The 12,613-nt window shown below is 40.7% G+C and overlaps 1 protein-coding gene across 1 annotated transcript; it reads right to left on the bottom strand.

Moving 5' to 3' along the window:
- Positions 1 to 249: 249 nt before the first annotated feature.
- Positions 250 to 11,978, bottom strand: TRAPPC3 (trafficking protein particle complex subunit 3). Its single transcript, XM_083625648.1, has 5 exons — positions 11,695 to 11,978; positions 5,282 to 5,379; positions 4,763 to 4,862; positions 3,987 to 4,169; positions 250 to 2,539 (listed from the first exon to the last, which is right to left on the bottom strand). The coding sequence occupies exons 1-5, from the start codon at positions 11,737 to 11,739 to the stop codon at positions 2,420 to 2,422; spliced, it is 546 nt and encodes a 181-aa protein (XP_083481774.1). The 5' UTR covers positions 11,740 to 11,978; the 3' UTR covers positions 250 to 2,419.
- Between the last annotated feature and the right edge of the window lie 635 nt (positions 11,979 to 12,613).

The following is a 12,613-nucleotide window of genomic DNA, read 5'->3' as shown; positions in this document are numbered from 1 at the left end:
CAAGTGGTTAGAATGTCTGGCTAGGGCTGGGGAGACACAGGTTCAAATCTCTTAACCTTGAAGCCCACCAGGTTGGCTTTGGACTTGTCCCCAACTCCCTCAGACCAAACAAACACCCAGAGTTTTTATAAGATTAGAATAGGAGCAGACAGGAGAAGAGCAACTCACAGGATGGGCAGGACAAACGTGATAAAGTAAAGAATGAGTCTGCTGCCATGCTCCGCAATCCAATGGCAGGACAGCTAAGAAGATAGTTAATGGTTTATTTAACATAACACCTTTAAAATGTTGCTTTCAAAAGCTTTACAAATGGAACACACGTGAATGACCCCTTATACAACAAAAAATGTTTTAATTATATACACCTTATACCCATTCACCCAACAGCCATCACTCAGTGCAGCTCTGTTTTAAAACAAGGTTCAAAGTATCGCCGAAGGAACAGTGTCAAAATGCTTCCTCCAACTGTAGGAATGAATTTTTCAGAAATAGGAATATTGAATTTTCATTGAAATAGACACAAAATTTTAACACTAGGTGGACCAACATTTGATAGATATTTATCACAATGCAAAAAAGGACGGAAGGCTTTCCCTTTACCAGCCCAACAAATGTAGCAAAAGTTAGTCCAAGGTAGAACAGGAGTTCCTCTCTCCTCTCAGAGGCAGCTTTGGGGAGTGGGGTAGAGAAAGACACTAAAAAGTACTAGGCAAATACCATCAACATAAATCATCAGGCCATTGACAAAGGCCTCACAGTCCTGGAGATGCAGTACTTCAAGTTCCATTATCGCATGCGTTGGTAAAGCAACTTTGTTCCATACCACCTTCCCCAAGATTGAGTCACTGTCTAGTTACAGCTGATCCTGCAGTGTTTTAAGATGCTGTCCAACCAGTGAGTACACAAACTGTAAAATCCACTGTCCGCATACCTCCACTCAATTTCTCTTAATATTTTGCACTCAGAACTCCTTATACTGCAGACTGTGTCAGTTTGTGCCAAATACATTATGTAATTCCAAATAACAGGTATTACTAATGGGTACATTGTGCCTCTTCAAGAATGATAGAAGTTTCTATTTTTAACCTAGAAGATCTCTAGAAGATACTCAAACCAATGATGACTTCTGCATTTTAGTGAAGACGTGGCAGTTATCCTGCCTGGTGGAAATTTTAGACCTTCATGGCATACACAGATAGGACAGCCAAACATCGCTACTGGCTTAAAACTTGGGCCACATATTTAGTACCTTTATGCTTTCTGGCATTTATTTTCCCTATAAAACAATCCTAGAGCATTCTCCCTTGCAAGGATCCATTGCACACAGACCTTAGCATATTGATCTACACATGCAAGATGGGCTATCCGTCTTGACAAACATTCTTTCAAAAAGAATGTATGCTTGACCTTCCACCACTGACCTGGCATATGAACCAGTTGCAACACCTCAGAACCCCTGCCTGACTGGATCTTTCAGAATACAAGCTTGCATTTTACTACCTTTTAGTAAATTATATAAATCAAACTACTGGAAGGAAGGAACCTTCAGATTATTATAGTTTAGAAGCTCTTTCTACATTACTTAAATATACAGACCTGCTCTTGGTGGGTTACAACTTTTGCCTAGCCAGTTATGTACAAGACCAGGAAGACTCAATGCATCCAGACTATACAGACTCTGTCCTGCTAACACAGGAAGCTGTTACAAAGTATCCTTCAAGGTCTGAAATGAACCAGAAAGGATTATGACTATCCCTCCATCTTCTTCTCTGGCAATGGGGAGAGGGAAGATGCTCACCGAGAGTGTGTTCATACTAAGTCCCTACCAATGGAGATGTTTAAATGGAGATTGCTCTTGTTTTGTGATAGATGTTATTTAAATTGGCCAGTTTTTCATTATCTGCAAAACTAAGCCATTTTGTTCCACCTGGAACCCCAAACTTCTTTCAAATTATATGCTATGTTCTGTGCTATCAAAAAATGGCTGTCTGCTTTCTGTAGACAAACAAGAGTTCTGGCCCCTATCCCTAACAAGCAGGAAAGAGGGGGTGCAATGTGGATGCTCTTCACATGCTGCAAGACAATCTGCAGCTGGGGTCTAATTCTGGCACCAAGGTTCTAGGAGACACAGTTGTGATGTACTGTATATTTGCACAGAGCCAAACATGGAAACTAGAAATGGGTGTCTATGTTTCTGATGAGTATGAAAAGTGTCCTATGAGCCCTACAAGGGCCTGTAATACAAATCTGTGGAATTAAAGCAGAAGAATTCAAACAGTTGCTTCCTAAGAAAATAAAGGAGAACATCATCTTAATTAACCAGTCAGAGCATCTGAAAGCACAGAGGGCACTATATTCCCAGAAATCCCAGGTAGGGCTGGCTTATCCTCTCAGTCCAGTATGGAGGATGCTCTGGGACTCACTCCTCTCCAACAGGAAGATTATCTTCAATCCGTCTGATAAATTTCATCCTTATTTCAGTGACTCCATCTCCTTTTAATGTGTCCTGGACAAATTTGACATCCACGGCCATCTGAACCTGTGATATGGGAGAGAAAAATATAAATACTTTTGAGATACTTATCTAGGACAGTCCCCCAAATTGCTTAGCCTCTTTCAATCTTGTTGCATGTACAGAGGTTAAGAAACTCTACCCCATTACTCTACCAAAAGGTTATCCCCACCCTTTACTAACCTCACCTAAGATTTACAGCAGCAAAAAAAACCACCTCTCTAGCCCAGAAGGCTCTTACATTCCCCAGTTAACCACAATTCTAGCCAATGTTCTGTTAACAAAGATCGCAAAGTACAGGCAAACTCCCACACCCCATAGAACTGAAGTATTAGACTCTTAATCATAGGGCTGTCGGTTGGAGCTCAGTGTTGGGCAAAAAAGATGCCTGCATTGTAAGGAGTTGGGCCAGATGACTCTCATGGTCTCTTCCAACAATACAACTCTTTGATTCTATATACAGTAGTACCTTGGGTTACAGACACTTCAGGTTACAGACTCCACTAACCCAGAAATAGTACCTTGGGTTAAGAACTTTGCTTCAGGATGAGAACAGAAATCGCACGGTGGCAGTGCAGCGGCAGCGGGAGGCCCCATTAGCTAAAGTGGTACCTCAGGTTAAAAACAGTTTCAGGTTAAGAATGGACCTCCAGAACAAATTAAGTTCTTAACCCGAGGTACCACTGTGCCATCCTGACCACCCTCTCTTCTGCTTCCAGGCAACTGGAATTTAGTACACACAACTCCATTAATTTAACTCAGAAAACTATGAATTTGCAGACCAATGGCTACATGTATTCTACATATCTACCAGAAAGAACAGAATATCTTGTTTATTTCATTTATATCCAACCTCAAAGTGGCATTCATAATATATTCTTTGTATGAATGAATGAACTGATTTATTTCAGTCACTGACCACAGTGACTATTATTTGTATAATTATATTTTATTATACACACACAATTTATATTCCATGCATTGTCACAGCACCCTGGCACAGGTTGCAATCAATAAATGTCAGTTATAAGTTAAAAACACAATACACAATCCTTCACTCTCACCCTGACTGTTATTATATGGCAGTTCAATAGTTTGAGAATCAAAGTTTTTGTTAAAATAAAAGGATAAAGCTGCAAGGATTGCCAGGAAGAACCCAAACATATAACGCTTAATAAAACATTCTGAAACTAGGACAGCACTGGAATGTATTTTGACTTATCAGGTGACGCTGGCATGTGAGTGGCCTTGAACAGCCCTCTATTCCTTCTCATTTGATTATCCTCCATGGTCTATGACACTAGTGATTCTCTCCCCTTTATGGTTCCCTAATAGGTGAATAAATATAGTTGTAAATCTGAATCTGGACTGTAATGAGATACAGAAACCAGCCTCCCCCACCAATTTTCTATGCATTCCATCACTGAGAAAGTAGGTCTAACCACTGCTGCAATTAGTATCCCCCTTTCCTCACCATTTCCAGGGCTCCTCGCAGCACACCACATAATAGGTTAGAGTAAATGAGAGATGAATGGTTGTCAGGAAGCTCCACAAAGTCCACCAGTGGGTTGTTTTCCAGGATAAGGGAGAATTCATCACCCGCTGGACTCCAGTTTGTGATGCTCGGGGTGATACCCAAGTACATTTTAAATGCCACCTGCCAAACAAGACAAGCACAAAGGACTAGGCTTACACAGCACAATGTTTAGCATGAAACTCTTTTATGGGTAACTAAAGATCTGGCCAAAGAACCAGAAGCAATTCTGTTACATAACATACTTGATGCAAACCTTTTATTACACATCAGACCAGGCTTCCCCAACCTTGCGCCCTCCAGATGTTTGGGACTATAATTCCATTCAGACCCAGCCAACATGGCTGTGCTAGCTGTGGCTAATGGAAGGTATAGTTCAAAATATCTGAAGGGCACCAGATTGGGGAAGGCTGCATTAGACAGGTAATGAAAATTTGATCAGAAGCAGTAGAAAGCATTTGCCCATGCCAGATCCAATATATCCTCTCCTAGAAAACAGTGTGGTCCAGCAACATTTGATCCTAGATTGTGTTTTTAGACAGATATAAGAAAGAAGGCATATGTTGCTGCCATTAAAAGGTACAGCATGATGCCACTATGAAACGTGTTATGTGGCAGGAAAATTGTGTCCTTAGACATCTATATCCCCACAATGGAAACCTTGTAATAGGCTAGTATATTGGAAACAGAGGGGAATAATCAAAGACAGGCATCACCTTAGCTATTACATCTGCAGTTTCTCGGAAGTCATGGCATCTCCCGACATTGGATCGGGCCAGGAAATCTTCAACGAGTCGAACGCCTATGTTGTAGCCCCTGTCAAGGGAGCCAAAGAGCAGCATGCTATAAAACTGACAGTGTAATAGAGTCCAACTTGAGTCTAACATTATAGGGATAGAAAGTAGAAGGGAGAAAGTCTGTTCCCTCCCTTTTCTTCAAAAACTCCAGTGAATTCAGAAAAATAAGATTCATTCTGCCTAGAGATGTAAAAATTCTGGAAATTTTGAAACTGTGGAAAAAACCCTGCCCTCCTCCCCGGGCTTTTTTGGGGAAACAATTATCCAGGGTGAAACAGGAAAGAATGTCTCTCCCCGCCTCTGAATTTTCCCAGCTTTTTTCTGGGTCTTCACATCTCTGATTCTGCCAAGTAGATGTCCCACAGAAAGAGATCATCCAGTACCCCTAGCTACTGATATTTTGTAAAGATTCCACTCTGCCTCCACTGGTTTACTTACATTTTGTCAAGCTGCTTGTTGACATCTTCATCATTCTCATAGTCCTTGCACAGCTGAGTGACCAAAGCGCCATAAGTCAGAGTGAAGAGCTCCGAACTCTAGACAAATTCAAAATGCATTTAATTTAGACCAAGATAGGACAATCTACACATGTTTAGGGACTGCCACAAAGAACAGTTGGGATTGGCATGGAGAAATGAAATGGGCAAGGAAGCTTCAGCCTCATAGGAACACACTAAGCACTGAATTCTGCTGGTGTTTCCAGCTTCAAATTTAAAACACATTTGTCTTGGGGGCTACTAACGTGATCAGAAGTTTGACAATCTTCAGCTGCTCATCAAAAACAGTTATTCCATCTTCTGCATTTGTAACGTAACATTCTGCTTAAGAGCTCAAAGGAACAACAAAGCCTCCTTGGTGTTAGGATGGATGTGCAGTAGAGATGTGCATAGCATCAACAAAACAAAGGAAAAAACAAACTATAATATCTCCCTCACATTTCCCCAAGCATGAAGTAAGTAAAATATACAACCAAATTAAATCCTTTGATTATCGGAATTGTAGTTACACAAATACCTTCCTGTTAAAAACTGAAACCTGTCAGGATTATTAAAAAGTCTGTGAAGTAAGTGTCAGCTATATTAAGTATGGTCTGCTTTAGGTTTTATTAAGGTTTCATTTTATACAGCAAAATGTCTAGTCTCAGATTAAGAAACCTATCACCTACCATGAGATGCATAGATGCGGAAGGTGAAATGAATGGCAAATACCAATACTACAGAATGAAAGCAGCAGGCAAGCAGAAAGGGAGAAAAAAAGAGACAATGTCAGAGTTCAGTGAGACAACACAGATCACACCACGTTCTCACAAGCTCAACACAAAGTCAAAGTGCAGAAGAAAGAGTGAAGTCAAATTTGGAATTAAGGTACGTTAGATGTTATTTAGGATTCAAACATGCTATTTCTACCTAGCAGCAACTGATGAAGCCAGCCGTCAAGACATCTCTCAGAAGGCTAAGAGATGCTGGTTTTGCTTGGTTTTAAAAAGGCAGAAAAGGCCAACCATCTTACAACCCCAGAGTCATCTTTGAAATAAGAAGGGTCTGTTTTAGAAAGTAACAGGACTTAAAAAGTGAAAATCAGAAGACTCAGCCAGTTCATGTATGGGGAAGGAACTTAACAAGCAAAAAAGAGAATTAACAGGTTAGTAAACGCATTGGCAAGGCAGCTGAACAGAACAGTTTATGAAGAATGCCTGGCTGCTACCAATCCAAGGTATAGTCATTAAATTATTTAAATTTTGAGCATTTCCTAGAGTTGTGGAGTTGGAAGGAACTCCAAGGGTCATCTAGTCTAATCTCCTTCAAGGCACCTATCACTAGGTAGTAAAAAGAAGAAATTTAAGTTGGTGCACATATAAATTCACCATTTTGGATCAATTGTTCAATAATAATCTTACAAAAAAAACCAAGGACATTCACGAAAAACAACTTGGAAGTTTATGGTCCAAGCCAGGTGGATAAAAATCAATGGTTTAAAAATAAATAAATAAAAAATGGATTTTTTTAGATTTAAATCGGATTTTTAAAATAAAATTCTTTTGGAGAAAAAAAAATCTAAATATATTTTTCTATTTAACTTACATTATAGTCCAAAGGCTATTAATCAAGAAATAAGGATTTGTTTTAAGTTTTTCATGTGTGCTAAAACTCAGTCTAAGTTTTTTTTTTTTAATGTTAAACCACATCAGTTAACAAACATGGATACATATGCTATAATGTTATTGTTCTACTTAAATAAATTGTTTAAATTGTTATTAAGGAAATGATTATTTTTCTCCTTCCAATAAAGTACAGCAGAAAAGTTGTCCAATTATAAACAGTTAAATTATTAAACCTCACAATAATTTCATAATTATCTGTCTATGTATTTCTAATAGTATAACCAAATCAGTAATTTTTGACATAACTGTAAAAACTACTCTGAAAATTTATTATTCAAAAAATGACACCTTCATCTGGTTGTAAATATTAAGCTTATACCAGCAAGATTGAATCACTCTGTAAAAAAAATGATTTAAATCAAGTCTTACTGACTAGTGATTTAAATCGATTTGATATAAATCAAATCCACCCCTGTTCCAAATGTACAAAAACCTCTTCCAACAGCATTATTAAAAGACTACCTGATAAAAACAGACTGCCTAAGTTGTGAAGCTGGTTGGCCACTGCAATTAACTGGAAAACAGTAAAAAGTTGCAGTTTACACATGCTTCAATGGCACATGCGTTAATCCTGTCAAGTGTCATAATCCCATTACTGTTGTGGAGGAAAAGCAGCACTTAGGCCCTTAAGTACACCTAAGGCAGTGATGGCCAAACTTGGCTGGCCAGATGCTTTGGGACTACAATTCCCATCATCCCTGACCACTGGTCCTCTAAGCTAGGGATGATGGGAACTGTAGTCCAAAAACAGCTGGAGGGCCAAGTATGGCCATCACTGACCTAAGGTCAAGAGAGGAGTTAATAAAATAAGCATTGCATCTTAAGCACCAAAGGACAGCAATGGCCACAAATGAAATGTATTAGCATTAAGCTATATTAGCATTAAGCAAATTAAAATAGCTTCTGTATGTGTTTGCCAACTATTCACAACTCTACTGGATAATTTTAAAGGGCCACAATCCTGCTACAGTTTTAGAATATTGGATATTCGCAGGGTTAGAGCCCGATGAAAAGAAAAAAAGGACCAAAAAAATCCAGCAGTGATCCCCCCCCCGAACATTCTTTGGAGATTTGTCCCAATATCATAATTTAAGGTTTTGTAGCAATATCCCCATTTTTGTTGAACTGTTATCACAGAACCAGGTTAGAAACAGACATAAGAATGAAACGTGAGAAAGGCACCAAGACCAACACACACACACACACACACACACACACACACACACACACAAAATAGCCTGAATTAAAACATTTAGCACATAACACAACATATTTCTATATAATCTAAAGCAGCATTCACCAACATGGCATGCTCCAAATGTTTTAGAATGCAACTCTCATCAGCCCCAGTCAGCATGGCCTGCTTATTAACATGAAGAACATGAGTTTGCAGCACTAGCTCACTACAGCTTAAAAATCAGGTAACAAATCAGCATGATTGCCCATTCACATAATTTTCAGAGATCCTGCATAAACGTAAGGGCCACTTCACACAATGTAGATAAAGCATCCTTTATTTCCATCAGGGCTGACAGTAAGGGCTCGTCCACATTTCTGCTTGCCCTGTGCCTTAGAAAGCACAGATCCGAGCATTTTTTCTGCTTGTCCCATACTTTATAGCCATGGGTATGAGTGGCTTTGCCTTTGCCCTGCCACAGTCACATGGAAAAACCGTTTAGCGATAAATCGAAGCAAACATCAATCCAGAGAAAACTCTATTGATGTTTGCTCCGAATCAGTGGTAAACAGCAGGTTGTGCTGGGGGGAAGCATTGAAGCAAATGGAAGTGTGGGTGTGCCCTAAGTGTTCTGTTTAAAAGTATGTTTTGAAGACGACCAAATTTAGCTCTTCAACAGAGGGATCCTAAAACTGAAGACTAGGAGACTTCACTTTTGGAGATTACGTGCCCTCCAGCAACTAGGTAATGCTACCTATTTCAGATTCTACTGACTCCTTATCTAGTACAACCCCCTAAAATTAATTTAATGGACCTGCACGTAAAGCAAAGGACAATACAAACACAAACAATTTAATATCCCAAGTGCCTGACAAAGCAACAAGATGATGGGATGGGTTACTTGGAGATCTACTCTTTTTCCAAGGAATCCATTACATCTTGTTGGCCAGAATGGAGAATAACTCATGCCACATGGAAAAGCTCCACTGCACAGCACTATGAAGATGATCACTGCTACAGAGTAGGACCCAAAATGAGCTCTAATTTATACTTAACCAGTTCCAGTTCAAGCCTTCCTACACCACGTTCTAGAGGCCTATTCAACTCCCATTTCTTTGCTCCCATCTACCTAGGGAACCATGGTCTGCAGCAGAGGGCACTTAAGAGCAGTTGTGTCACCTGCCCAAGTAATCTTGAAATTCCAAAGAGCAACCAAGATGTTGGCAGGAGCACTAGCCATGCTTGGTGGAACCTGCCCAAGGGGATTTCAGAATGTATCACGACCCATCAACCTCTAGGGATGGACCATTTAAACAGCCCCTCCCATCTATAGAGAGAAAAACACCACCATAGTAAGCCTAAAGCTCTGGCTGAAACGGTGTAAGACAAGACATTTAAAGGAAAGCCCCCCACTATCTTCCTGCCCAGATGAAAGCACCAGATCCAAAGATCTCCAGCATGAGAATCAGGTGGATTATATGCTGGGACAGCTCAAGAACTGTCATGGCATTCATGAAGTCCAGAGTCACTGGACATCTAGTCTCAGCCCAATTCTGTCAGCTTAGATAGGGAGATGGTTAGTCAGTGGGATGGATGGCAAGCACCAACAGAATCTCTGATCTGTCTCAATTGCTCAAACATTCAAATCCACTGCCAGAAGATTGCCTATGAAATGATGCGGCCTTCAGACTGAAAAAGTGCCCATGACCTACCCATCTTCACAAAAAGTCTAGTAGAGGGAGATGGAATTCTTAGAAATCACTGCAACCCTCCTCCATTAACCCTAAGTGGCTACTACATTAAAAATCCAGGTGGACAAAGCTAAGAAAGTTCAGCTCCACCAAGCTCATCTACGCACATCTCATTAATACAGATCAGTAATGCAGGGATTCTTGTCTATGGTTAAATGAAGGACAGTTTATGCTTTCTCTGTGTCTTCATAACCATTATCTCAATAATTCTTTCAACAATCCTATAATGTAGGTAGGTCAGTATTATACACACACTCTCCATATTTTTATGTTGTGAACTGCTCTGTAATCTCCAGGTGAAGGGCAGTATATGAATTTAATGAAGAAGAAGAATACAGTTGGGGAAGTCAATAAATAGTGGCTTGCCAATGGGTTTATAATCAAGATACTGACTTTACAGGATTAAGGCATAGACAGCCAAGATTAGTAAACTCTTCACTCCATTATCATGGAAATCCTTACACCAACCTTATCAGGTAGGTCAGTAGCATAATTTACCCTATATGGGAAGATGGGAAGATTAAAAAGCACTATTTGTCTATGACCAGCTCAGTAATCCATGATTGAGGTGAAATTTGAACAGGGGGCTTCTCAGTTCACAGGGTTTGGCACAGCCCCATAGAACTAATACTTTACTGCCCTGGAAGATTAAGGACAGACAAAAAGAACACAGCCCACAGAATTCACAAGAGGCAGTGACGGCCACCAGTTTGGATGGCTTCAGAAGACAATTATGGAGGATAAGGCTATCAATAGCTACTAGCCACTTTTGTATGCTATTTGTATAGCGAGATAATGTACTTTCAAAATAAGGGTGTTTAACAAAAAAAAGCAATCTCCAATTAGTGCATATCCCCAGATGCTTGTAAGCATTTATTAAGAAACCACTACACTGCCCTTGACCTAAAAAATGTCACAGAGGCATTTACAACAAAATAAGGTGATATAAAACATAGTATGAAATAATATTTAAAACATTCATAATGAAAATTACATAATTATCAACTTAACTTTTAAAGTGATTTGATCCATTAGCTCTGAAAAGCCTGATAAAAATGAGACTTTCTTTTTTTAACCTGGTGTCTGAATGACATATCAATGACCAAATTTTGCGGATGATGGGAGGCACAATCAGGTTGCTGCCACTGCCAGGAGGATGAGGACCACCAAGAGACTGTGTACTCTCTGGCCTCCCAGACAGAAGAACATGATGGGAAGTGGGGAGACCAGTCTGGCTCCATCCACGGGAGGGCAAAGCTGCAACTACTCCAACCCTGACTTTCCTCTTCCCTGTTCATACAGGGGTGTCCTTTTTGCATGGTGGTGTTTAAATTGTGAGCCTACAAGCTGGGCCTCCTCCCTCACAATTCAATCTATGCCTACAATTCAAATTGCAGGTGTTATTATAAGGGAATAATAATACTGTAATAGTAATAGTAATAATAATAATAATAATAATAATAATAATAGCAGCTGCCTGTCTTGGGGTAACTGAAGTGAGCAAACCCGCTCTTTTGGGATTGTTTTATTCGGACTTTATCCTCTTTCGTGCCTTCGACAGAGGTAAGCTAATAAAAGGAGGAATGAAGGAACAAACATGGCCCTATTCAGGGTGGGAGGAAAATGCACAAGGTAGAAGTTAAGCCTCTCCGCTAAGCCTCCCAGCTGTCCATGGCGGAGGCGTCTTCCTCCCGCCCCTCAGGGCTCCCTTCCTCCTCATGAGACCTGCCGCCGCCCCCTCGATTCCCCCCACCGCCATTACCATTTTCTTGCTTTCCGCGCCCCCGCGGCTGCCCTGCCGCGCCATTCTGCCTCCTCCGCTGTCGTCGGTCTCCTCAGCCCGGCGGCTTGCGAAAAACGGGCCGCTGCGATCGGTACGACAATCCTCAGAGGGGGAAGGAAACCGCCCGGCCTTGACTTTTAAGTCGACGCCGCTCCTCCCACCCTGGGAACAGAACTACTACCCCCAAGGTGCACCGCGCGGACGCCCTGTTCCAGTTCTCTCGCGAGGCATGCCGGGAAGCTAGAGGCTTCGCGCAAAACTACTGTATACTGTATTAGACGGTTGCATGTGGCAAAGGGCGGTTTGAGTCCCTACCCAGCATGCTTTGGAGAAGGCCCGGGAGACGACGCTATACTACAGCTCCCAGCATGCTCCTGTAGCCGCTTTGCAAAATGCCATAGAGCCGTGTTCGGTTACCAATGTGAAGCGGAGCAGTAGAAAAACGGGACGCGTAGAGCGGCTCCACATTTCGCAGACGTAAGAAAAGATGTAGAGTAAACCATGTTATTTTCTCGACGGGTCATTTGCGAGTTAGATGGGAGAATCAGTGTTTTTGTTCCTGGGGGCAGACAAAGGTCATAGTCATAGACATCAATAGAGAAAGACAAGATTTTAGCTTCCCTGTGCTCGGACAGCAGAGTATCCACCTAGAAACTAAAAGAAGGAGGAAAGAATTTTCTAGATCGAGCAAAAATCTAATTTTGGAATAGTTGTTGGAGTTTTTTTAGGAATAGTTTTTTTTTAATTTTAAATCCTAAAATACTACTATTATTGATAACACCATCACAACATGGTGATGATTTCGCCACTCTTAGAAATAACTTCACTGATACAGTGTTGCTATTAACCTGTGACTTAAATATTAAATAAATATGAGTGGGTGGGGACTTAAAGCATT

The sequence above is a fragment of the Podarcis filfolensis genome (genome assembly GCF_964270895.1).
Source record: "Podarcis filfolensis genome assembly, chromosome: 8".
NCBI lineage: Eukaryota > Metazoa > Chordata > Lepidosauria > Squamata > Lacertidae > Podarcis > Podarcis filfolensis.
Note: the sequence above shows the minus strand (reverse complement) of the source record. Positions and strands in the feature narration are given on the sequence as shown.